Raw genomic sequence first — 27,663 nt, 5'->3', positions numbered from 1 at the left:
GTTTCCATGTTCGTACTTGCTAGACTGCAAACGGAGGGAATTAAGCGCAGGAATGCGACATTTTTCGTAAGGCCAAGAAAAGAGATCGGACTGAGGATACCTTAGTCAAACACCCTTCTGTAGTAGTGAATGAATAGAGAGGCAGAAAATCACTGATGTGTACTGTTTTTCATTTCACGTAGACGGCAGACTAGTCCCACTTCAAAAGATGACGCTCATGTACACGGAAAAGAATTGCAGCGTGTTTTTTCTTTGGTATCCATGGAATAACACTGATGCAGGTAAGCTATCTAATATAAACGCGAAAACTTATTTGTGTGGCATTGTTTCTATAAGTATGTCCCTTTATTTGTACTGTTGGTCATGCAATTAAATTGTTAGGATAAACAACAACAGTGAAACTATTTTTTTCGTGCCAATCAAGGAATCACTACGTACAATGTGAAGTAGCTATATCTTCCTCTGTAATGAATAGTCATTACAAGAATTCATATTGCGAGCTCGTGGTGCACTAATTACTCGGTAAGTTAACTTTCTTTGTGGCCTAAGCTGGAGCTTATTAGTAACAACACATGAACAACACAAATAAAATGACGAAAATGAACGAACCACAGAGGGAGCTTACCACCGCTTATTGTTGATGCAAGAAAAAAGCAAAGCGTCATGCGAAACTCTAAATTTAAGAGCAGGTCCACTTATCGCCGTGTGACAAGAATGCTTACTAAAGAGAGCTTTCTGTTGATTGGGAGTATTATATGCGATTTCTCGAGATGAAATTGCTGTCGACGGCAAAGTGACTGTGGGCAATGCACGGTTACGAAGTTGATGTTCAATGCTTAGAGTTGGGGCTATCAAACGTTTTAACAACAATAATTCACTAAACTCGCACGTTATTTCTGATCTCCATTTCAATAACACGTTCTTCGTTCACACTGCAAATGCTGCTGGTCTCGTAGAGCAATATGAGCTTGAATATTGCTTAGTATATTGTTGTAGTGCTCTGGAAATGCCACCTAAGAACGTGCCCATCTGTCCGACATATTTAATCGCACAATAAAGTGCGATTGAATGTTCCACGGTAACTGTAGAAGGGAGAAAGCTGGTTCTGTCTGTGTCATTAAACAATGGCCTCGACTGACTAATGAAGCAAACTTACATACTCTACAATATTTTTGGGGGGAGCGAAAAGAAATAGCGTGATGCCCAGCCTCATTCATTATAAACAAGCCATCTAGATCGGAGCACACCGTCTTATTTTTCAAATAACATCCAACGGCAGCTTCGTTCAAAATAATGTGCGCACCTTCAATGCGAGAAGTGGCGCAAGAAGAATTGGTTGTTTTTCTTTTGTGTTACTGAATGCGGTAACATAGACTTTATTTAATTACTATGATTGGTTGTGGCCTTGCTGAGAAATTGCAAATTATTGGTTAAATTAGGCGCGAAACAAAGGCGGTATTTTTCAGCTAGCCATGGTTGTCCCACAGCAAGAGGTCTGTAAGCTATATTCCTTGGCTGTTCACGAAAGGCGTTTGCAGACTGTTATCAGCAAACAAATTAACACCAGATTACTGCGCGATGCTGCATACTAACAATATGCGTATGTGCCAACACCCTTGCCTCCTTGGAAACGCAGAGGCTAATTCCGCATGAACTACAAGTTGTCCAAGAGTTCTGTTAGGGGCACATTCGATTTCCACTTGGGTATTGTCGCGTGGTTCTGACGGTAAAGAGCGCAATACTCAAGCACGTAAACATAGAACTCGGTATAAGGCGAACCTGGGCCCATAAAAAGTTAACGCGGTTCGTACTATTGTTGCCAAGCCTGAAGGAACAGCGGGGCTGGGCGATCTTCCTTGTTTCTCTTTATTTCTCTCTTTGTTCTTCTCTTTCTGTATCTCTTTCTGTTTTTTTTTCATCTGCTTTTTGCTTATTTCTATTGCTTGCTCTGTTCCGCTCCTTCTATCTTTCTGTCTCTTTCTTCCTTTTCTCTCTCTCTCTCTCCATTTGTTGCTTCCTTCTTTCTATCTTGCTTCCTTTTCTTGCTCTCTCTTTTTTCTATTCGTTTCCTTTCTATCCCTTTCATGGTCTTTCCTTTTCTCTCTATGTACTTGTTTTCTCGCCCACCCGAGTTAATGCGTCGGATGCCAGAGAAATCGGCGAACGTGTTCTTGGAACGAAGTAGAACATGAAAATGATGACGTAGGGAGCGCGTGCCGGCCGAGCTATTGCGTTTATGATGATGCTAGGTTTTGATGGCGCCTAACGGAGTTTATCTGAGTATAAAGAGTTGCGTTGTAAAAAAAAAGAAAAGTAACGCTGACAGCACAGCCATGGTGGTCAGTACTGCCGTCAGTCGTGATTAATGTGATCGTCGGGGATGCACATCGGTTTTTATGCTTGCTTGTTCGAACTCCACTACTCGCGTCGTGCGTGCAATCTAACAAGCACAGTCCCCCCCCCTCAAAAAATCGTGAAGGCTCCCAAAAATCCATCTTAATATACTTTTATGCGTTTGATGATTAGAAAGAGGCCCCCGCTCGCTTCGCTCTTCCCTTCACTAAACTCCGTTCATCGGCTCCTTTCTTCTCCTGGCCGAGTGTTCCCCCCTTCCGTGTGATGAGCAATAGCGGCGAGCGCGCGTACCTGCAAGCAGATAAACAGGTGCTTCTTGTGGATGACATGACGAGACGCCAATATGGCGTCACGGCCATCGCTGAGAAGAAGGTATTGTTTCTTGGAAATTGCGGCGCGCCCGCGTCTCGTACGACTGCGCGTTTGGCATTGTTAATCGCCATAGCATCTTCAACTCGATGCGCACGTTTACGTGACATGCGAAAAATTATCGAAGGTCGTATTGGGCCATATTAAGGAACATGGCAGCTCCAGGAACGGAAGTGCTTTTCATGCTGTCAGTCCTCTAAACTTGACTTGAACGCTGAGTGCACAACATGTTTACGAGTAGTCTCCTGATGTTAGTAGAGGTAGCGCGCGAAACCATGCCCTTATAAGCAAAGACCCCAGTGCTGCTCAAGCGACGCAGCCCCCCTTCCCGACATTTTGTCACCCGACAAAGACGGCCGGCGCGTTTTCTCTCTGCTTGAAGAACCTCTGTGATTTTCTCTCTCTGCGTTTTCTCTCTGCTTGAGAGCTGTGACGTCAGGTAGTACGCACGCAAAGCAGAGAAATTGAGCAACATGTGTGCGAGCTGCGTGATCACATTCTCACTGTGGTTTCCGTTGGGTTGGCAATCTAATCTTTAAAAAAATACACCAAATATTACGACATGATGCGTATCATAGTACTTCACGTTTTATTAAACTTTCTAATTTTTCAGATTGCGAACTGTACGTCCGAAATAAAGCGATTTCTCAAGGGCCTTCGCAGAATTGCTCGAAATATTATGACGAGCACTGCAAAAACAAGACCGTGGCATATGACTCTACGTGTAAACCGGCACTTGAAAAAGGAGTATACATTCTAAACAAACGGTACCTTTTGCGGGAGACGAGCGACGTCCACAAATAAAGAATGTGGAAAATATCCTAACGGGGCAGGAGTGATGTACGAAGGCATACGGATCTTGACACACAGATGCACAAGTTTATAAATGTACGTAAGATAAACTAGGTGATATGCTTTAAAAGTAAACTTGTCGTCCAAAGTCCACAATTGTGTGCAGAGCAGTCATGCAACAATCAATATAATTTACATGTATCAGATATGCTATACACACAGCTGAATACACACATTTGAATTAGCTGATAGTGTAAAAGAAAAGTGTTAGACTTGCTGATGAATACGAGAAAAACTGATGGTGTAAGGGAACGCGCACAAACTCCCGATTTATCGTTTGCATTCGGAAACCTTGGTAAATAGTTCGTTAAAATTTGTTATCTGCAATTAGCCCTAAAGCAGTGCACTATCCAGCGTTCCGTGTTACATAAAATACATCAGTGGGGAAAGAATTTTATATAGTACGGATGGTTTTGCTTCTTCATCTAATAAAACATCTTTAGAAGCTGACAGTTATAGAAGAAGCAAGTGTCAATAGACGGTTGTTCGTCATCGGTTGATCGACCAAGAGTGTCTCGGACGTACTCATCCAACCAACCATTTAGGAAAGCGCAGCTTCGGCAGAAAAGGAAGTATCTCTAGACAACTTATGTTGATTGCATTGAACGCATCGGGGCTGTTTTGTGGGATCGATTCTCCTTTGAGCGGTTTTCAATACATTGCTCTAATATCCTGAACCAATATGATGCTTTTTCTCTTATTGAACCCACATGCTTTTTTCTTTATGAAACCAAATGTACTTTGGCCGTTTCCGTCCGTCCATCCGTCCATCCATGCATCTATCTAGCTGCCTACGTCTGGACGCTCTCGTGGTCAATTCCTTAACTTGACACATACCAAAATTGGCATGCGAGGATATTAGTGTGTGCCGAAGACGATTAACAATTGTTGACGTGAATATCGCGACACGCCAGGCGCGTCTGTCATGACACCCTTTCCCTCAGTCAAGTGTCATAAGCATACCCGATTATCAGGCACATTCGGAATGCGCGTATGAGGCATACGTAATTCAGAGTCAACATGAACTCAGCATACAGCGAGAACACTCTGAAAATCCCACCGTGATAGTGCTAAGGAACCTGTGCCGCAGAAAATGTTGTGGTTACGTCGGGATCGTTGTCGGTGAGCGAAATATCGAGTGGCTGCCATTAATTAGGATGTTGGTTCGAGCTAGAATCCAGCCCTGTATTCAGTGCACCAGTCGAGTATTCTACCGCAGGGCCACACCAGTGCTTGTAGTGCAGCGCGGAAAGACCCTGTGCAGGCGTAACGTCGGGGCAATGTCAGTCGTGGTTGGAGGGTTGACTATCCGCTTGCATAACAATCTAATAAACATTGCAGATTTAAATCATATGAATCTGCAGGCAACAGTTGACCACAACTCGGCTACATATACGCGTATATTCACCGACAACCACTACTTATGATAAGCACATCATCGCACCGTAGCGTGTACTACGTTTCGATAAAATTGACGCATATGCTTCTATGTGAGTGCCGATGTTACATCGGATTATAAGCTGCCTTTTCGGCGTCGGTGTAGTTGATGTGTTTGGCAAAGCCATGATATGCGCAAAGCTAATCAAAGTACAGAGAGACGTCGACGCACCTCGCAACGCTAGCTCAAAGCAAAACTTAAGTTTAAAATGTGGCGTAGGCTGCTGCTCGCTGCCTTCTTTGCATTGCATCAGCTTCCACAGTGCGTGGGATCTGCTGTAATTTTTTGTCGTACGGTTCACCACAAGCTATGGACGCATTATAGCGAGCAAATCTCTGGGTAAATATTTTGCTCAAATATCGGTCCCGTTGTTCTGTTTTTTTTTTCTTGTAAATGCTTATTGGAAAACATGATATTGCGAAAAATGTGTGAATACAGCAGTAGTAATACTTTGCGCATACATTGGTATATGAATGTGATATTCTAGCATTTCATATTTAAGTCATCATCATCATCATCATCATCGTCATCAGTCTGACTGCGCCTACTGCAAGGCAAAATCCTCTCCAATGTTACGCTAATGAACTCCGTCCAGTGCTTTCTGCTTCCACGTTATAGCCGCAAACCTCTTTATCTCATATGTCCACCCAAATTTCCGTCTCCACTCGCACGTTTGCCTTGTCTTGGTATTCAGTCAGTTTGTCTTATACCTTTGTGACACGGACAACCTAAACCTCGGTTAGCGTAACCGCGGTTACTCGTAATCGCGGTTCGCTTATGTTACGCGGTATGCGAAATCGCGATTATGCCGCTCACCGCGGCTGTACCAGACCGAGCTTGGCGACCTCGGTTTGGCGGCTAACCGATAAAATGGCGGCCCCCATGGAGGACGTGTGTACTCCGCGAGCGTTCGTGAAAAACGAATTGTCTGTACGAACCACAGAAAGTCTGATTAAGCTTTAGGAAAACAATTAGCGTCTTCTGCGGAGCACCTCAAGGAATGCGAAAGTGGACGTGGCAATAACAGCCGAGTTAAACGCCGGACTGCCGCCAGACGCAGAGCGATTCACGCGAAAGCAAGTCCGCTTTAACCGAGGTCGCTTGTGCGCCGTGTATCATCGGCGAACCGTGTTTGGCGCTAACCGTGGTTCAACGCCGTTAACCGTGGTTGGTCGTAACTGCGGTTAACTTTTCTGTGTAACAAGGGTATTAATGACCAGCGGTTATCTTGTCTATGCTATACATGCCCTGCCCATGTCTATTTATTCTTCTTCATTTTGACTAAGATGTCATTAAGACCCGTTTATGAATAATAATAACTGGTGTTTAACGTCCCAAAACTAGGTATTGATTATGAGGGATGCCGTAGTGGAGGGCTCCGGAAATTTCGAACACCTGGGGTTCTTTAACGCGCACCTAAATTTAAGTACACGGGCCTCAAACATTTCACCCGGTTATTCGTGACCCACTTTGCTATCTTCTTGTCCCTTAACGTTACAGCTATCATTTTCCTTTCCATAGCTCGCTGCGTCGTCCTCAGACATCTTGGTTGGTCCTAAAAGGACGGTATGTGCTACTACACAATAGATCACATTCACACTATCAACCAGGTAATAGAGAAATGCGCCGAGTGTAAGGAAACCCTATATGTAGCGTTCATAGTTTACCAGAAGGCATTTGATTCGGTCGATATATCAATAGTAATGCAGGCACTACGGAATGAGGGAGTCAACGAACTATATATAAACATACTGGAAGGAATCCACAGCGGCTCCACAGCCACCATAGTCCTTCATAAAGACAGCGACAGAATTCCAGTAAAGAAGGGTGTAAGGCAGGGAGACTCCCTCTTCTCAGTGCTTACAGGAGGTTTTCAGTCTCCCGATGTCAGTCATGCCTTGGTTTAACGGGCACGTGTCGTCACTGAGATCATCATAGGGACACAGCCTAGGGTTCCCTGCCACATGGTTGGTTTACATATATCTTTAATAAAAGGTTTTCTCTCTCTCTTTAGGGCCTTAGATTGCGACGAGGTAGGGACGCAAGTTAATGGAGAATCAATGCATTAGTACATAACTTTTGTCTTACTCTGGTGCACGAATGGTATAGCTCTAGAAGAATAAAAGTGAATTACGGTTTTGAAATTTCGACAAATAACTTTTCCTACTGGGCAGTAGTTGACACAAATTCTACTTCATCACACTCATACAAAGAAGGAAATGCTATTATGGGCATTCCGCGATGTCATTAGTGTTTGAGGTAAGCATGTACGGTTTCTCCTGCACAAGTAGGATCTCATTAGGGAGATTCGCGAATTCGGTGCGCCACAGGCGCGCTACGTTTTGCTGAGCTTTAGGACTTCCTGCTTGTCACGGCAGTTGAGATACGTGTCGTATGTAGCGTGTTCCGTCATGCTGTGTTCTCTTTCAAATGTAGCGAAGGAGCACCTGCGAAGCGCCGGTGGGAGGAGGAACTGCCCGGTCGGCGAGGCGGTGGCGCACTCTCTTGCGCGGCTCTGGCGTCCGCCGTACGTTGCCGCAGAGATTTAGGCAATTTCAAGTCAAGTATTGTGACTAATTCTTGGTTTTTGCTGTTAAAAATATCATTTTAGACTATATCCGTTCAATTTACCCTGGTTTTGAGGGTTACTCGCCTTGTTTTAGGCCTGTATAGAACACCTGATTGTGAGCATGAGCACGCCACATGACATCTATGCACGGCAAGCAGGGCTTCAAAACTGCTATGCACTTAAAAATCGGGAGTTATTTCAAAAACACCAAATGGGGGAAAGCCAACCTTAGTGTGGACGTGCCTGGCATACGGCTTTCTTTCCATCTTTCTTTCTTCGTTTTTTTTTTCTTTATAGGTAGCCGTCGTCCTGGCAGCGCTGTTTTGGGGCTGAACTGGCATGCTGTCTGCGATGTTCCTTACAGCCTGCGACGTTCCTTACGCTATCAAGAAAACGTAGGATTGTAATTCAATTTTCTCGTCGTCAGAATTCTGCTGAAATGTGCGATTGGTTATATCAACCTTACAACGAGTGTAGGAGATCTGTTTTAGTCCGCCAACACGAAATATTTGCATAAAGCGCCCAAAGCAAGTGTACTCCTTCATAATTGTTTTCGCAGCGTCGGTTAGACGCATTCGTATGCTGCAGTTCACAATGGGCAAGTATGGGCAGGTGGCCTAGTCATCAAGGCACTCGCTTTTGAACCGGGGGGCCGCGGGTTCAAACGCCAGCCCCAGGCAGACAGACATAGAACTTCATTGGGTCCTGAGAAACGCTACTCTTAGAGCAACGCCGCAGGCCGCTCCCACGTGGGGACGGGGAGGCCTAGCCTCACCGCCGCATCATGGGCTCTCTGGACAGCCCGTAGTTGTGGTAAAAACTCTATCCGAGGTCTTCTCCACACTTCATATGAGAAAGGGCACCACGTGACGTTTCAATGGCTGCCAAGTCACTGCGGCGTCATAGGGAACGAACAGGCCGATAATGCCGCTCGGACAGCTCATGAAAGCACACAGGAAGATACCATCCCACTTTCAAGGTCTGACGCTGCCAGCAGTCTTCGAGGCCTTGCACAGGAGATCACGCTCGCTCTATGGTGCCCACCAAGCAGCCAAACCAACTGGACTAATCGTCAACGCCACCTGTCCTCTTTGATGCATATCTGTATGCCAACTGGACTCCGCCGAAGAGAGGCCACACTGCTTTATCGCTTGTGGCTAGGGGTGGCATTTACGAAATCCTATTCCTTTCGAATTGGAATGGCCGACAACGCTCTATGCGATGCCTGTCGTTGCGAGGAGACGCTACACCACGTCCTGTGCGACTGTCCGGTATATAATGCTCAGAGACAGTCATTGGCGTCCGTTCTAGCGCGCCTTGACAGTAGACAAATGTCTGTTCAAACAATACTTGCATGTTGTCAACAGAAGACATCACAACTGAAGGCGACGAAGGCACTGCTGAGGTTTTTGAGAGCGACGAACTTGGCCAAGCGCCTGTGACAGAAATGTCGCGTACCACGCAAAAGTGACCAACTACCACGCAAGAGTGACCGACTGATTCTATGTGTGCTATGCTACCACGCAAGAGTGACCGACTGATTCTATGTGTGCTGTGTCATGTGCTATCTTTCTATCTTTCTCTCTCTCTTTCCTCTCCATCTTTAAATCTCCCCCACCCTGTCCCCATGTGTAGGGTAACAAACCGGTTGTCCTATACTGGTTAACCTCCCTGCCTTTCCTTCTCTACTATTTCTTCTCTCTCTCGGAACATCGTAAGGCAGAGTACCAATCCTGTTCTGTGAACCGACTTAGGCGCCGTAAAGAGGGGCACCGCCAGAGCATATGTTCAACGTTACTGATCTCCCCGCAGTCAGGAAATTAAATTTAAGTACATGCGTTTACGTGTTTGTTAGTGCGCTTGGTGGCCGGCGGGATATTCTTAATGGTGGTGTAATATTCTTCATGGGGCATGCGTTTCCCAGGTAACGCATATACTGTCGGGTTCGGCTGTGGTGGCCGTATATATATATATATATATATATATATATATATATATATATATATATATATATATATATATATATATGTCGAAAAATGTTTATTACAGGTACCACAATGTTAAATACTCATCCAGCTATTTTCTAGCTAAACTTGTGGCAATAGAGGACCCCACATTGTGGTCCACCGCCATTTATGAAACGTCATGCGGCGAAGCATAAATATATTGTAAAGAAGCATACTTGCTCGCCCAAGGTCGTGCGCTAGGCAAGCGGAGGAAGACAACGACAAAGCTGCAGAACAGAACAGCCGGCCTTGCGTACGGGCATTGTCTCTTTTTCCTGCCTTTACAATCGAGCAGTCGTCGAAGGGCATTGGAACCCCAGCTGTTCCCTGACAAAAGTTTTTATTGAAAAAACATAAAGTTATTAAGCAATGTCGACAGATGGCACTGAAGGTACATTGTGGATCAATAGAAAAATCGTTGAGAAAACTATTGACCAGTATTGAAAATTGGCCCACAACTTTCAATTCAACGACCATTAAGCAAGTCAACATTGATTTATCATTGAAAGAAAAAGAAGCATCAATTGAAAATACGTTGTGGATCATTATAAAAACCGTTGAGCAAGCTGTTGACCAGTATTGAAAATTGGCCCACGACTTTCAATTGAACGACCATTAAACAAATCAATATTGATTTCGTTGAAAAAACGGTGAACGTGAAATTGAAACATTGTTGATAGGGTTTTCACATTCAACACTGAAAGGTCAGGGAAGCATGGTTGACGCTCATAGAAAGAGAAACGTAAATTGAAAATGCGTTTTGAATCAATATAAAAACCGCTGAGCAAGCTGTTGACCAGTATTGAAAACGTTCTGAGATCATTCTTGATTTGGGAATACGGCCAAATGTAAATGCAAGTACGTGTGTACTGCAGGCCTTGCTAGGTCACCTTAAGCCTGCAGTACATAAGTGCCTACATTTTCATTTGCCCATTCTTTCAAAGCAACAATAATCTCAATTACGCGAAATAGCTTCAGATTCCTCCCAGTTTGAATGAAACCTTTAGCATCAGCGTTTATGAATACACTGCTTGTTTTTCACACGCTGTAAGGTGCAGCTAATGAGGTAATGTATAAAACTTACTCAAATCTGTATTATATCTCGAAGTCTATCACAGCCAATGCTATATACCAGTCTCCTCTACCAACAGATATTCACACAGGTGAGATTTTAGCAGTGTACATGGCTCCCTTTGTCCATTCAGGTAGTGTTTGCAGGGTGCAAACACCTGCGGGTAAACGACACTTATACTTGCACCCGCGGTTGGCGACACCAAGGCACATGCCAAGCCGCAACACATTAACACTGCCATGAACTTCTGCTCTCCTCTATTAGCTTGTTTTTATGGACACTAGCTGAGTTTTCGTGTAACTTGGGAAAAAAGAAGAGAACAGTTTTCTAAGTAAAATATTTATTTTTAAGCACCAGCTTTTGTTCAAGTTTCTAAATATTTGTGGTTTGACATAGCGAGAACTTCCCACTGTAATGTGCAAACCGCATCCAAGTCGACAAAATAAGTTAAACACTATGTAAAGCACCACTTCAATAAATAAAGTTTAAACAACTCTAGGTATTAAAACCTAAAAAAATGCACATAAACACTGCTGACAAGGCGCACACACTCCGGGAAGAAATGTGCAGAAGGAGTGAACAGGGCTCATACTGGTTTCAAAGCCCAAATTCAAGGATCTTCAAGGATTCCTATAGAAGGTTCTTGGAGGATGGAAGGCAGCATCACAAGTATCAATTCTCTGCTCTAACAAATTTTCCAAAACATTACGGGCAGCTTTATGCACTTGAAATACAAAAAATATATTCAGCCAAGTGAGAACCTAGAGACAATGAAGCCAAGGAAAATATGAAGGACTTAATTTGTAGGTTTTAACTGTAGAGTAGTAATTATGACATAAATGAAAATGAATTAAACAGGATGAAAAATCAACTTGCAGCTGATAGGGACCAAATCTACAACCTTGAGATAATGTGTCCGACACTCTACCTGATCACATTAGCTTCCTACTGTGCACAAAATTCACTGCATTAATGCAGCTGCTGGGACATCTTTTATATTAGATAAGTAATCTTGTTCAGTTCCCCCGTCTCACTTTTTCAAGCATTTAGAAACTGTTCAGTTTTATGACGGTGATGTACGACGCTTCTATTTTTCACGAGTACTGACCTGCTAAACAACAAAATGGTAATGACCGCTTCAAAATGTTATCCCTCATTTTTACACTTTGATCGTTGAATACATTTTTGACTACATGCAGTCATCATGCTTCTCCTGTTTTTGGGCTTTATTAATAATTGAGTGAGGGGCGAATTGGATTGATGCCAGTATAGCAACCAACTTAGCAAATATCCTCTACATATAAAGTCAAGGTTCTTGCCTACAAAGAAGAGCAATAACAAGCACTACATGAAAGTTAATCTCTAAGCCTGAGCAGCAATGCCATCAGCTTTAGTCAGAAGTATTTGCTTTCTAGCACAAAGCATCAACTTTTTTTTTTAAATTTTGCCTGCATTATTGGACAGTGGATATTTGTTGAGCTAGAAGATCTATCACACGCAGTGAGCTTGCTACAGAAGAGGAGAAACACGCATAAGCGCTGGAAGTGAAGTCGAGTCCCAAGGAGCCAAATCAAAAGAAAGGGGGAGAAGGCGTACCGACAGTTGCGGAAACGAAATGAATGATCGGTCAAGCAGTGATGCAAGCAAGGTAAACACAGTAGCGGAATCATCACTGAGCACGACATGTTTCCTCAGTTTGCTAGACAAATGTTTACCCTACACAGAAAGCAATTAGTATTGTCAATATTGGACACTATATGCTATGAAATTCCAAAGGTTTTCAAGGGTTTCAGGGCTTTGAAAATGTACTTTTCATTTTTCCAGCGTTTTAAAATGTTTCAAGGACATGCATGCACCCTCCGTAAAGGAGATCACAATTTAATGTGGAATATGTGACCTATGAATACCACCAAAATATGTGATTACAAACTTGAAGCTTTATCGAGCGCTCACTTAATGCAACTGTGGATAAACTTACATATTACAATATTGCAACACTTGACTAGTGAATTCACTTAGTGCTAAATTAACGTAATGCGATTGTTCATGTTCATGTTCATGTTCATGCACTTGCACATTATAAAATCACAGTCGTTCACTGTTGGTAGCACCACACATCTTCATCTGTTCAGGCAACTTCGCTTCCCTCGACAGAAGTCGGGCCAAGGTGTTCTTTACATTCGTGCCCAGCGATTTGTGACAGATGAAGCCTGCGACAGAAGGAGAGGGCACTTATAATTAAAAGATCCACGAGAAAAATATAACAAACTTTGCACACGTCACGATGAAATTATTTTATTAGTTCTGTATGGGTATAACTGCAGTGCATGACCAGCATTTTGCATTCCCCAGTTAAATGCAAAAGAGGGCAAGAAGGAAAAGCACGCTGTGCTTTATGAATATTTTCTATGTCAAAGGTGTGAACCATACTGAAATATTTATTTGTTGAAAGGCGACAGCTCATTGACAAAATAGTAGTTTAACAAACTTCGTTTCTGGCAAGTTCGTTTATATTCGAAAGGAAAGTCAACGTACTGTGTATACTGAATATTAACAGAAACAGCAATACTGCACTGAATTCTGCTATTTATGTCTTGAAAAAGGCTGTTTTCCTGCGTTCAGCGTGACCATTGTCCTGCTTCGACATTGCGCTTTGCAGTATTCCACGAAATACGTTGTCCTTGACAATGGAGAAACGAAGGCGGAAAGGACATACAGTCCTTGGAGTTATTTTAGTTTCTTTTGTGAGTTGCTGTGTTCGCTAAAAGTGCGATCTATAAATACAAGACAAAATTTACAAGTTTCGATGCGTTTTTAGAGCATCATTGGTCCCAGGAGGGTTAGAGTCAAAGAACCCGTGCATACACAAAAACTGTTCTCAGATGGGTAAATAAGACATTAGTGGTAAATAACGATGAGAACGACAGGACAAATCAGGGGTGAACGGTGGGGCGGAGCGAGAGCGCGCCTCCACCGCGGCCGTGGTTTTACAATAAAGGATCGGTCGAGAAGAGCGAACTGCGACGAATGTTCACAAAAGAAACGTAAAGTTTCCAACGTAAGGGTGCGAGGAAGATCTGTACGTCCGGTGCACATATGGTTGGAGAAATTAAAGGGCGTACTTACGAAAATTGCGTGTGTGTATGTCGGACTGACCTACAGTATTAAGATTCATGAGGTATCGATAATACTTAGTGAAATAAATGGGGCTTTTAGAAGGGGTCAGTGGCGCGTGAACTACTTTAAGTCGCACGACGGCTCCATCGGCAGTGAATAACGCCTCGATGATAATTCGGTATAACTGCGTCCATGGCATTTTTATTGCAAACTACTCAACAAAAATACTGACGAAATATTTCCTCAAGTGTGTTTCCAAATAATTGCGTCAATGAAATTTTTATTGCAAAGTGCTCAAGAGAAATATTGTTTACGAATTTTATTCTGAATGGTATTTCCAATAGTATTTTTTAAAAATATTTATTGCAAATTGCTCAACAGAAATATTGTTGAGGAAATATTCCCTCACTGGTATTTCGATTGAACTGAGTCAATGAAATATTTATTGCAAATTGCTCAACAGAAATACTATTGAGGAAATATTCCGTCTATGATATTTCGATAGAAGTGAGTCAATGACATTTCTATTGCGAACGGCTCAACAGAAATGTTGTTGACGAAGTATTGAAGCAAGTCGATGAGTATTGCGGAATCATTGATATTCAATAAAGTCATCAATTCGATCATACTCCGGTAATGGAAAATCAACTGTCATTTTCATAAGGATTAGCTTGAGGTAACGCGCCTTCCTGAGGAACGCCGTCACGCTTCCTCGCTGATGAAGCCCGCAAGTAGACCACCGCGGCAAGTATCCATCCCGCCACCAGTGGACGGCGTCGAGGCCTCCATTGTGGTTTCGGGGAACTACTTGTCCGGCGACGTGCTACTTCGCACCAACAATGCGCACGGGCTCCTATCGCCTAGGGACGTCGTACATGCCTCCTAGACACCTGTCTACCTGCCAGCGCTTCAGGCACCGTCCGTGGACGGCGTCCAGGCCTCCTCGGTGGCTCAAGCTCCCTTCACTGACGCCGCAATACCACTTCACGGCACGACATCAGACGAGTTCAGCTTGTCGGGGATTGCCATTGACGCTGCCGATAGCATGGATCCCGTGTCCAGGACTTTGACCAGATCTGAGTTTGCAAAAGATGCCGTCCACGCGTCATTGGCCATGCATTGTACCACCATACATTGTACCACCATGAGTACTGGAGTCGCTGTGTCTTCCTCAAATGCCGGCCTTGGCTCTTCATGCGGATCACCCGACAGCGCTGCGGAGCTGGTGCATACCATCGCGCAACTCCGCAAGGCGACTAAAGCCTTAATAGCGTCCAGCTCCAAACTGAGTCCTGCCCTTTGCCAACATTGTGCGCAATCAATGCTGTATTGGCTGTGATCGCCTCACAAAAACTTGAGGCCTGCTCATGCGAGAACCACCGCGAGCTACGGGATTCCCTCACGCAGCTGTCAGAGCAATTGCGCTGCTTGGCGTGGCCACACTCCGGATTCAGCCGCCATCCCGCCATTCCCGGCTCCCTGCAAACTACCGGTATTTCGCAGATTTCTGGACGACGCCGAAAAGTGGGTGGCGACCATCTATGCTGTCGGAGCTCGCGAGGCCTGGACGGATCAGCAAAAATTGTCGATGGCCATCGATCACCTTCGCGATGCCGCCAAGGCATGGTACGGCTACAAAGGCATCGGGCTACGATCCAGGCCTGAATGGTGTGCGGAACTGACGAGTATTTTACAGGAAAAGCTGTTACGAGATACAAACAAGGGCCGTTTTTGGCGCCGTAGTTGCCCGCCGCCGCCGCCACCGCCGGTGTCCCTAACCACTATCGCTCGAAATAAGAAAAATAACGAAATGAGAAAAAGAAACGCCAGGCCTGCGCGGAAAGCGCGGCCCCGTTTTAAACTCTCTTGTGGCTACTAATACAAGTAAACTAGCAACGTACCCACTACGCCACAAATCATAATTTTTGTGAAGTTGGGAAGCACCCACTATGACATGATTCGTCATTCTTCGGAGAAACGAGCTACCACATGGAAGGCATTACGCGCAGCTTGTTGATGCGACGGTTGATGACGATGAAGAATAATGGCTGAGCCATTTGTAATAGGTTGGCAGCTCTAAACGTACCACAATTCACATCGTGTGACGCCCGGTCATTATTTTACTCTCACACCACTCTATATAACATAGGTCAACGTGAGAAAGAGAGAGACAGGGAAAGAACTTTACTGAGACCCTGAAGAAATGCATCATGGGAGCCTTATGGGCTTCCTTGGCAACCTATAGAAGTGCAACCTGGAAAGTTTTTCTTATTTCGTTTTTTTTTCTTATTTCGAGCGATAGTGGTTACTGACACCGGCAGCGGTGGCGGCGACAGCGGCAGCGGTGGCAGCGGCGGCGGCGGCGGCGGACAACGCATTGTAAACGTAATGTTTAAAATGCTGAGTATAATGCAACAACCACAGGCTTCTTCCATAAAACTCGTATTATAACTGCCCATAAACTATACTATTATCGGCTGAGTTCTAGATTTAAATATGAAGTGAGAAATAATATACGTATTTTAGATACCCTATAGCACATTGGAAACAAATGAGCATTGCTATAAAACAAGACACAGAGAGCACTGGAATGTTGTCACACCCCGTTTGAATACTGGCATTGAGCTTTTGTGTTATTCTTTACCATCGTTGCTAAACCATTTTCAGTTAATTAAGTATGATTTGTTTGGTTGTTCCTTAGCAAAACTTAGAGCGATGTTTGTAGAAGAAAGCTAATATTGTTTATCCTGGCGTTGTATTGTATTGTATTTTTTTTCTTTGCATTTTTTCAGGCTGTTGTGTATTACTTTTATTTTGCACTGATAATATGTTTTGACTTGTTAAGTGACTGTTTTTCTTTCCTGTTGGCCACACGCCATACATTATGGGCTACGGACTAGTCAAGCCGCCTATAGGCAGCTTTTTCTCCGTTGTCCTCCATCTGTAAAGTACACGGTTGAAATAATAATAATATCTGGGGTTTAACGTCCCAAAACCACGCTATGATTATGAGAGACCCGTAGTGGAGGGCTCCGGAAATTTCGACCACCTGGGGTTCTTTAACGTGCACCTAAATCTAAGTACACGGGCCTCAAACATTTTCGCCTCCATCGAAAATGCAGCCGCCGCGGCCGGGATTCGATCCCGCGACCTTCGGGTCAGCAGCCGAGCGCCATAACCACTAGACCACCGTGGCGGGGCCACGGTTGAAATAACGGTTTGATTTGATTTGATTTGATATTTAGGGAAACTTTCCTTATTGAAGCTTAGTGGCGAGTAACGCCTGTCCAGTGCATCTGTGTTTCTTATTTGCCCTGCTCGGATTCGCGCTATCCATTATTGAAGAATATCAGCAAATCAGCTTACCGCATCTTGTGTTGGTAACACCCATGTTGCTGTTGGCATCGTTACGCAACTGTAAACACCGGTTATATAATACACATGGGACTCTTCAACATAAGAGTGTGCGCATAGCACTTCCATATTCATCTGGCATCATTCCGTAACGTTTCGCTCAAAGTGAAAAATTATGCAATGGTCAACATCCAGCGCATGCTTCGCATAACATCGATTCCCACGGTACGTGGGATCTGCCGAATGATTTTTCTCATGAAATCGAAAAGACTAACCCTCTAATAGTGAAGACTTCCTTGCAATTTTGTTTTTTCAAAGGAGAGAAACATGGTCGTGTATGCTTTTTTTCTTACACATGAGGCCTTCTTTTGAACATTGTCATGTTCTACAGAGCTGTGTATTTCAAGGTCTGGTAGACTATGCCCAGCCAATAAGGTAGCATTATTAAGCCTGATGGGCAAAAGTTACGAAAGCGCCAAACAGCGCCACACTTCGCTATCGAAGAATCAATCATCACTGAAGTTTATAGCAAGCAAATAGAGACAACTGTTGGGGAATACAGTGGAACAAAGAGCTCAGGACAACAAGTCAACTCCAGAGCACCCAGCTGCACTCTAAACGACGGCGCTATAAGACAGACGCCATTTATGGATAGAATACCCTGAACAAGCAATCCTCCTGAATTGTGCGTCCACCATGAGAGGGTGAACCGACTACACGTGCCGGCGCTGTGAAGCGTAGGGCGTCTTCAAAAGAGGTCGTCTTGGAAAGTAGCGGCGTGAAACCATACTGCCATCAACCTTTCCCATTCTTGTATGTTTGGACTGCTTTTACATTCCATTTACCAGCAAGCGTATCTTCGTTTAATGCTTCGCGCTGAGACAAAATTGGTTAAAATATGGCCGGCATAGTGCTATCGCATTCACAAGTGCTGGTGCCAACTTTCAGAAGATCGACAGACGCAATTCATGTCAGAATTGCTTCATTTGCAAGTGTATTTCCTGCGATAGACGCCTGTGCTGATTCTTTTAATCTACGTTTTAGGAATGCAGCGTGCTCTACGTATAGGAAACATGCAAAGTTACTTTTTCTTTAAAGGAAACTTGTGCGTTCCTCATAGGGCAAAGCGATGCTGAAATGAAATTCCGTACTGATTTCTCCGAAATAAAGACGTCATCATTGACGACAAACTTCTGCATCCTCAGGGGATCTTCACCTAGACGAGCGGCTTTCCGGTGAACTTGCGGCGAGGGAAATGCGCTTTCTAGATCATTTAAATAGTTGATAAATCATACGATAGATACAGTTCATACGTCATTCATGTTAGAGCGTAATGACATTGGTCGGGGAGCACGAATGATAACATAAAAATTCTGAATAAGTGGGGAAATAGACAGCGGTGCAGGAATCCGATATATGCCGGCGGCTTTCTCTCCACGAAGATTTTTTTACTTCTAACTCGAATACTTGTAGGAATTTAAGAAAATACGGAGGTGTCTGCAGACAGACCGTGTCTTGTTAGTGACAGCATGCTGATGTTGGCACTATAATTCAAGCTGGTCTTTCAATGAGTGCTGACTGAGGTGGTAGATAGACCAACAATCTTCCACAAAGGCAACTGTGATAAATGTGTTTAAGGATCACTATTATCTTCGAGAGGTGGCGCAAAAATTCGACGATAGACAGGCTTCACAGCAACAACGGATCAAAGTAAAAACAACTAATGATTTGCCGCCATCGTATCGATAGCAAACAAATTAACACCAGATTACTGCGCGATGATGCATACTAACAGTATGCGTATGCGCCAAAACCCTTGCCTCGTTGGAAAAGCAGAGGCTAATTCCGCATGAACTACAAGTTGTTCAAGAGTTCTGTTAGGGGCACATTCGATTTGTACTTGGGTATTGTCGCGTGGTTCTGACGGTAAAGAGCGCAATACACAAGCACGTATACATAGAACTCGGTATAAGGCGAACTTGTGCCCATAAAAAGTTAATGCAGCTCGCACTATTGGTGCCAAGCCGAAGGAACAGTGGGGCTGGGCGATCTTCCTTGTATCTCTTCTTTCGTTTTGTCTTTCTTTTGTTTTATCTGATTTTTGCTTATTTTATTGCTTGATCTGTTCCGCTCCTTCTATCTTTCTTTCTCTTTCCTCCTTATCTCTCCCTCTCTCTCTCCATTTGTTGCTTCCTTCTTTCTGTCTTTTTCTGTCTTGCTTCCTTTTCTTTCTCTCTCTTTCTTCTATTAGTTTCCTTTCTAACTCTTTCTTGGTCTTTCCTTTTTTCTCTCTTTCTGTGTACTTGCTTTCTCGCCCACCCCAGTTAGTGCATCGCATGCCGGAAAAATCGGCGCACGTGTTCTTGGCGCGAAGCAGGACATCAAAAAGATGACGAAGGGAGCGCGCGCCGGCAAGGCTATTGCGTTTATGATGATGATAGGTGTTGCTCGCGCCTAACGGAGTTTATCCGAGTTTATCCGAGTATAAAGAGTTACGTTGCAAAAAAAAAGAGAAAAGAAGTAACACTGACAGCGCAGCCATGGGGGTCAGTACTGTCGTCAGTCGTGATTAATGTGGTCGTCGGGGATGGACATCTGCTTTTATGCTTGCTTGTTCGAGCTCGACTACTCGCGTCGTGCGTGCAACATTATAAAAAGAGTCCTCCCCCCCCCCCTCAAAAAATCTTCAAGGCGCCCGAAAATTCATCTTAATATACTTTTATGCGTCTGATGATTAGAAAGAGGCCCCCGCTCGCTTCGCTCTTCCCTTCACTAAACTCCGTTCATCGGCTCCTTTCTTCTCCTGGCCGAGTGCTCCTCCTTTCCGTGCGATGAGCAACAGCGACGAGCGCGTGTACCAGCAAGAAGATAAACAGGTGCTTCTTGTGGATGACATGACCAGACGGCGTCACGGCTATCGCTGAGAAATACCGCAATGCCTGAAGGGGAGAAGAGATTGTTTCTTGGAAATTGCGGCGCGCCCGCGGCTCGTACGACTGCGCGTTTGGCATTGTTAATCGCCATAGCATTCTGAACTCGAAGCGATCGTTTACGCGACATGTGAAAAAAATATCGAAGGTCGTGCTGGGCCATATTAAAGAACACGGCAGCTCCAATAACAGAGGTGCTCTTTGTGCTGTCAGGCCTCTAAACATGACATGAACGTTGAGTGCACAACATGTTTGTAGAGACAGCGCGCGCAATCATGCCCTTATAAGCAAAGACCCCAGCGCTGCTCAAGCGACGCAGTGCCTCTTTCCGACATTTCGTAGCCCGACGAAGACGGCCGGCGAATTTTCTCTCTGCTTGAGGAACCTCTGTGTTTTTTACAGCGAAAGCTGTTATGAGATCATTTCACCGGCCGTTTTTGGCGCCGTAGTTGTCCGCCGCCGCCGCCGCCGCTGCCGCCGCCGCCGCCGCCGGTGTCCGTAACCAGTATCGCACGAAATAAGAAAAAAAAAACGAAATAAGAAAAAAAATCCAGGATGGAACGAGATTCGAGCCTGGGCCCTCTGCGTGGGAGCCCAGTATTCAACCTCTGAGCCATGCCGGTGCTTGGAACTGCTATGCAAAAAAGTCCTATACAGCCTTCATGTCGGGAAGGAACCACATTAGCATATGCAATATAGCGTGGTAGAAGAGTAAAATAAGCACCAAGCGTCGCGCAACGCGTCGCACAACGCGAATTCTCTAACCAGGAGTCACACAATTCTAATTGCGCAATGAGTAGGTTGTTGAATGCTTCCAACCCATTACAATGGACTCTGCCATAATTCATCGTCGTCGAGCACAGCATCAACAATGTGCGCATAATGTCTTACATGCGTTTAGCAGCTACCGCGGCTGTTCGTAGAATGACGAAAAATGGCCCAGTGCCTGCTGCCCTACTTCTCAAACATTACAATGATTTATAGCGTAGTGGGTTCCTCGCAAGTGCACTTGTAGTTGTTGCCAAAGAGACCCATAAGCGGATGATCCATTTCATCGGGGTCTCAGTCAAATTACAATGATTTAGAGGGCAGTGGGTTCCTCGCAAGTGCACTTGTATTGGTTACCAATGAAGCCTATAAAGGCATGATCCATTTCCTCGGGGTCTCAGTAAAATTGCAATGATTTAGAGCGTAGTGGGTTCCTCGCAAGTGCACTTGTATTGGTTGCCAAAGAATCCCATAAGCGCATGATCCATTTACTTGGGGTCTCAGTAAAGTTCTTCGCCCCGTATCGCTCCCACGTCAACGTATGTTGTACAGCATGACGGGAGAGGGAAATAGCAACCGGGCGTCACCCAATGGAAATTACATAACTGGTGGGCCGTTTAAAGCTTCCAACCCATTACAAAGGGCTGAGCCATAATTCTTCATTGTCATCAGTCGTCGCGTCAACAAAGTGCACATAATGCCTTACAGACGTGCAGCTGGTGCCTCGCTTCTCCGCAGAATGACGAATAATGGCTTAGTAGGTGCTTCCCAACTTCACAAAAATTGTGATTTGTGGCGTAGTGGGTACCTTTCTAGTGTACTTGTATTGTAGCCCCAAGAGAGCTTACAACGGGCTCTAGAAACGCCGCTCTTCCAGCTTTCGCTATGACTGTGCTGCGGTTTCAGCGCAGGCTTGGCGTTTTTTTCTCTGCCTTTTCTTTCTGCATGAGAGCTGCGACGTCAGGTAGTGGGCACGCATAGCAGAGACATTGAGCAACACATGTGGGAGCGGCGTCATCGCATTTTCGCTGTGGGTTTCATTGGATGGGCCATCTAATCTTTAAAAAACTACGCCAAATATTATGATAGATGCGTATCATCCTACTTCATGTTTCATTAAATTTTGTGAATTTTTTAGATTGCGAACTGTACGTCCGCAATAAAGCGATTCCTCAAGGGCCTTCGCTGAATTGCTCGAAATATTACGACGAGCACTGCAAAAACAGGACTTTGGCATGTGACACTGATTGTCAAACGGCACTTCAAAGAGGAGTATACATTGTAAACAAACATATAAGCACAAATAAAGAATTCAGAAAATATGCAAACTGGGGAGGAGTCATGCTCGCAGGTATACGGATCTCGACACACAGACATAGAAATTCAGCAATGTAGGTAAGATAACTAGGTGATATGCTTTAAAAATAAACTTGTCCAAAATCAACAGTTGTGTTCAGAGCAGTCATACAACATTCGAGATATGGTGAAAAACAAAACATAATTCACATGTATCCGGCATGCTATATAGGGAGCTGAATAAACGCATTTGAATTAGCTGATAGTGTAAAAGAAGAATGTTAGACTTGCTGATTAGTACGAGAAAATCTGATGGGGTAATGAAACGCGCACAAACCCACATCTATCGTTTGCATTTGAAAACCTTGGTAAATAGTTCGTTAACATTTGTGATCTGCAATTAGTTCTAAAACAGTGCACTATCCAGCGTTCCGTGTTACATAAGATACTTCAGTGCAAAAAGAATTTTAAAATTTACGAATGGTTCTGCTTGTTGATCTAATAAAACATCTATAAATGTTGACAGCTATAGAAGAAGCAAGTGCCAATAGACGGTTGGTCGTCCAAGAGTGTCTCGGACGTACTCATCTATCCAACCATTTAAGAAAGTGCAGTTTTGCAAAAAAGAAATATATCTAGACAAGTTATGTTGATTGCAGTGAACGTTACGGGGCTGTTTTGGGAGATCAATGTCGTGGCATATGCAAGTCGTACGCTCACCAAAGCAGAGACCAATTACACCGTCACCGAAAAGGAATGCCTGGCGATCATCTGGGCCCTTACGAAGTTCCGACCTTATTTGTATGGTCGCCCATTTGATGTCATCACCGACCACCATGCACTCTGCTGGTTGTCATCATTGAAGGATCCATCAGGCCGCCTCGCCCGCTGGGCACTTCGCCTACAGGAGTATGATATCCGCGTGCTGTACCGCAAGGGACGCCAGCATGCTGACGCCGACGCACTCTCGCGCTCCCCCTTGCCTGACGACAATACCCACAGCTCAATGTCTCACCATGCCGTTTGTTCCACCGACGTTCACACTGTTGCTACCGAACAGCGCAAGGATCAATGGATCGCTTCACTGCTAGACTTGCTCACTGATCCTTCGGCAACACCATCCACTCACGCGTTGCGTCGTCAAGCCCACCATTTCGCCATTCGCGACGACCTCCTCCACCGACGCAATTACAACGCCGACGGCCGCCAGTGGCTACTAGTAATACCCCGCAGTCTGCGTTCTGAAATATGCGAATCGTTCCACGCTGATCCGCAGTGTGCGCACTCTGGGGTATCGAAAACATACCACCGCATTCGCCAACGGTACTTTTGGCGAGGCATGTACCGCTACGTACAGAAGTTCATTCGCTCCTGCATCGATTGTCAGCGCCGCAAAACTTCAACGCACCAGTCACCAGCAGGTCTGCAATCTTTACCTTGCCCTGACCGGCCGTTTGGGCGCGTTGGCATCGATTTGTGTGGGCCACTCCCTCTGACTTCGGCTGGTAACCGCTGGGCCATCGTTGCTGTAGACCACCTTACGCGATACGCCGAAACTGCCGCCCTCCCAGCGGCTACAGCGCGCGATGTAGCCTCCTTTCTGCTCCGCCGGTTCATGCTGCGCCACGGTCCACCCCAGGAGCTTCTCAGTGATCGAGGCCGTGTCTTCCTGTCGGAAGTCGTCGAAGCCATCCTCAAAGAGTGCAACCTTGTTCACCGCCAAACTACTGCTTACCACCCGCAGACGAATGGGCTCACGGAACGCTTTAACCGCACACTAGGCGACATGCTCTCGATGTATATCGCCGCCGATCACACAAATTGGGATTCCATTCTACCTTTCGTCACCTACGCCTACAATACCGCCCCTCAAAGCACCACTGGTTTCTCACCATTTTTCCTATTGTACGGCAGGCACCCGTCGCACACAATCGACACAATCCTTCCATACAAGCCGGATCGATCTGAGTGTGCGCCTATTTCTGCCACAGCCAGACTTGCTGAGGAGTGTCGCGAGCTTGCGAAGACCTTTACTACGCAGGACCAAGAGCGGCAGAAAAGCATCCGCGGTGAGACCAACACTTTGCACCCACGTTCCTACCTGGAGCACTCTTATGGCTCTCGGTCCCCACCACTGCAACTGGCCTCTCTTCGAAACTGCTGCCCAAATACGAAGGCCCCTACCGTGTCGTCGAATGCACATCCCCGGTCAACTACCTGATTGAACCCATCGACTCATCTTCCGACATGCACCGTCGAGGCCGCGACATTGTCAACGTGGATCGCCTCAAGCCCTACCATGACCCGCTCATAATGACCAGCTGCTAGGTCGCCAGACGGCTCCCTTTTCGTACCCGGGGTAGTTGTACAGAAGCATTGGAACGTTGTAATGGGTCGTCCTCTTCAGCGCCTTCTAGTGGGTCGCCCTCTTCCCCTCTTCTCGGAGAGCACGCCCCTCGTGCTCTTGCTCGTGAGAGTCTGCGAGTCTGCGCTCTGTCGTTACTGTCGTCGCTGCGCATCGTCACCGTCGATCACGCCGTCGATAAACGCCTTTACAACTCCTTTCAACGGTGTTCAATACATTGCTCTAATATACTGAACCAATATGATGCCTCTTCTCTTATGGAACCCATATGCTTTTTTTTCCTTATGGAACCAGAGGCACTTTGGCCGTTTCTGTCCGTCCGTCCGTCCGTCCTTCCGTCCATCCACCCATATAGCTGCCTACGTCTGGATGCTCTCGCGGTCGTGTCCTTAACTTGACACATACAAAAATTGGCATTCGAGGATATTTGTGTATGCGGAAGACAATAAACAATTCATTACGTGAATAACGTGACACGCCAGGCGTGTCTGTCATAAAACCCTTTCCCTCAGTCAAGTGTGGCGTATACCCGCTTACCAGGCACCTTGGGACTGCGCCCATCAGGCATGCGCAATTCAGAGTCAACATGAACTCAGCATACAACGAGAAAAAACTTTGAAAGTCCCAACGTGATTCTGCTAAGAAACGTGTGCCGCAGAGCATGTTGTGGTTACGTCGAGATCATTGTCGGTGAGCGAAAAATCTGGTGGCCGCCAAGAATTAGGTTGTTGGTTTGAGCTAGGATCGAGCCCTGGTATTCCGCGCACCAGTCGAGTATTCTACCACAGGGCCACACCAGTGCCTGTAGAGCGTCGCGGACAAAACGCGCATCAAGGCACCCTACTCCGGCGCGCTGCACGGCGCAGCACGCGGACGAGGGTGTCATAAAAGAAAGGGAGAGAGAGCCCGCGCACGCAAACAAAACAAAAAAGAAAAAAAAAACCCGGCGCGCACGAGGGAGCTAGGAGAGGAGGCGCGGCTGGTTTTAGTGGTTGCCATGACGACGCATACCGTGTGCGCCGCCATTCTGCCGTACGAGTCTCTGAATCCCAGCCGCCAGGATATTAACTGAAGGGACGTTTGGCGCTGCCAGCGCTGACGTCATGAATTAGGGCGTCCTATGGGAGGTATACGGAGTAACCTCCCCCTGATCATAGGGCCCTGGGCTAGGGTTCCCTCCCACATGCTTGATTTGCATATTTTTTATAAAACGTTTTATATCTCTCTTCGGGGCATTAGATTGCGACGAGGTAGGGATACGAGTAATGGAGGGTCAATGCATTGGTACATAACTTTTGTCTTATTGTGGTGCACGAATGGTACAGTTCTAGAAGAATAAAGGTAAATGACGGTTTTGAAATTCCGAAAAATAAATTGTCCTACTGGGCAGTAGTTGACGCAAGTTCTACTTCATCACACTCATACAAAGAAGGAAATGCTATCATGGGCGTCCGCCGATGCCATTAGTGATTTAGGTAAGCATGTACAGTTTCTCTTGCACAAGGAGGACCTTATTAGGGAGATTTGCAAATTCGGTGCGCCACAGGCACGCTACATTTTGCTGAGCATCATGGAGTTCCTGCTTGTCACGGCACATGAGATACGTGTCGTCTGTGGCGCGTTCCGTCATGTTGTGTTCTCTTTCAAATGTAGCGAAGAAGCACCTGCGAAGTACCGGTAGGAAGAGGAACTGCCCGGTCGGCGAGGCGGTGGCGCCCTCCCTTGCGCGGCTCTGGCGTCAGTCGGACGTTGGTGCGTTTTAAACAATTTCAAGTTAAGTATTGTGACTAATTCTTGGTTATTGCTGTTAAAAATAATATTTTAGATTATGTTCGTTCAATTTACCCTGGTTTTGAGGATTACTCGCCTTGTTTTAGGCCTGTATAGAACACCTCATCGTGAGCATGAGCACGCCACATGACATCTACGCACAGCAAGCAGGGCCCAATAACTGCTTTCCACTTAAAAAATCGGGAGCTATTCCACAATCACTAAATGGGGGGAAAGCCAGCCTTAGTGTGGACGTGCCTGGCATGCGGCTTTCTTTCCCTCTTTCTTTGTTTGTTTTTTCTTTCGTTATAGGTAGCCGTCGCGTCGTCCTGGCAGCGCTGTTTTGGGGCTGAACTGGCATGCTGTCTGCGATGTTCCGTGCAGCCTGCAGAATGGCCCAACGAATGGGCCATCTCGCTATCAAGAAAACGTAGGATTGTAATTCAATTTTCTCGTCGTCAGAATTCTGCTGAAATGTGCGATTGGTTATATCAACCTCACAACGAGTATAGGAGATATGTTTTAGTCCGCCAACACGAAATACTTGCATGAAGCGCCCAAAGCAAGTGTACTCCTTCACAATTGTTTTTGCAGCGTCGGTTAGACGCATTCGTATGCTGCAGTTCACAATGGGCAAGCATGGGCAGGTGGCCTAGTCATCAAGGCACTCGCTTTTGAACCGGGGGGCTCCGGGTTCAAACGCCAGCCCCGGACAGACATAAAACTTTATTGGGTCCTGGGAAACGCTACTCTTAGAGCAACGCCGCGGGCCGCTCCCACGTGGGGACGGGGAGGCCTAGCATCACCGCCGCACCATGGGCTCTCTGGACAGCCCGTAGTTGTGGTAAAAACTCTGAACTTCGTAAGGCAGAGTCCCAGTCCTGTTCTGTGAGCCGACATAGGCGCCGTAAAGAGGGGCACCGCCAGAGCATATGTTCAACGTTACTGATCTCCCCGCAATCAGGAAATAAAATTTAAATACATTTGATTACGTGTTTGTTGGTGCGCCCCAGCTGGGGTGTACGAGGATTTTCTGGAACACCACCACCAGCTATACAGCTCAGTAAATTCAAGCTCCGCTTGAATAAATGTACGTATTTATTTCGGCCATCGCGTTCATGGTCGGTCGCGTGCAAAGTTAATTTTGGATGTGTGTGTTCCAAGTGCCTCAATACGCTAGCTTACGTTGGGTAATTTGGCCAGCATTGCGGAAAACGCGCCAGAAGCTTGGAACGCGCTTGGTGGCCGGCGGGATATTCTTAATGGTGGTGTAATATTCTTCATTGGGCAAGCGTTTCCCAGGTAACGCATAGACTGTAGGGTTCGGCACTGGTGGCCTCGAGTTCCTACCTTACACACACACACACACACACACATATATATATGTGACGCTATGAATGGG

At 45.6% G+C, this 27,663-nt stretch overlaps 1 protein-coding gene across 1 annotated transcript in view; it reads left to right on the top strand.

Annotated features, from left to right (window-relative positions):
- LOC119402892 (uncharacterized) overlaps positions 1-26,917 on the top strand; it is a 55,251-nt gene extending 28,334 nt beyond the window's left edge. The window contains exons 5-7 of the mRNA XM_049418300.1: positions 183-281; positions 21,969-22,067; positions 26,856-26,917. Coding sequence (XP_049274257.1) covers positions 183-281; positions 21,969-22,067; positions 26,856-26,917 — 260 coding nt within the window. The remainder of the gene's footprint in view (positions 1-182; positions 282-21,968; positions 22,068-26,855) is intronic.
- The last annotated feature ends 746 nt before the right edge of the window (positions 26,918-27,663 follow it).

The sequence above is a fragment of the Rhipicephalus sanguineus genome, chromosome 8 (assembly GCF_013339695.2).
Source record: "Rhipicephalus sanguineus isolate Rsan-2018 chromosome 8, BIME_Rsan_1.4, whole genome shotgun sequence".
NCBI classification, from domain to species: Eukaryota; Metazoa; Arthropoda; class Arachnida; order Ixodida; family Ixodidae; genus Rhipicephalus; species Rhipicephalus sanguineus.
Note: the sequence above shows the minus strand (reverse complement) of the source record. Positions and strands in the feature narration are given on the sequence as shown.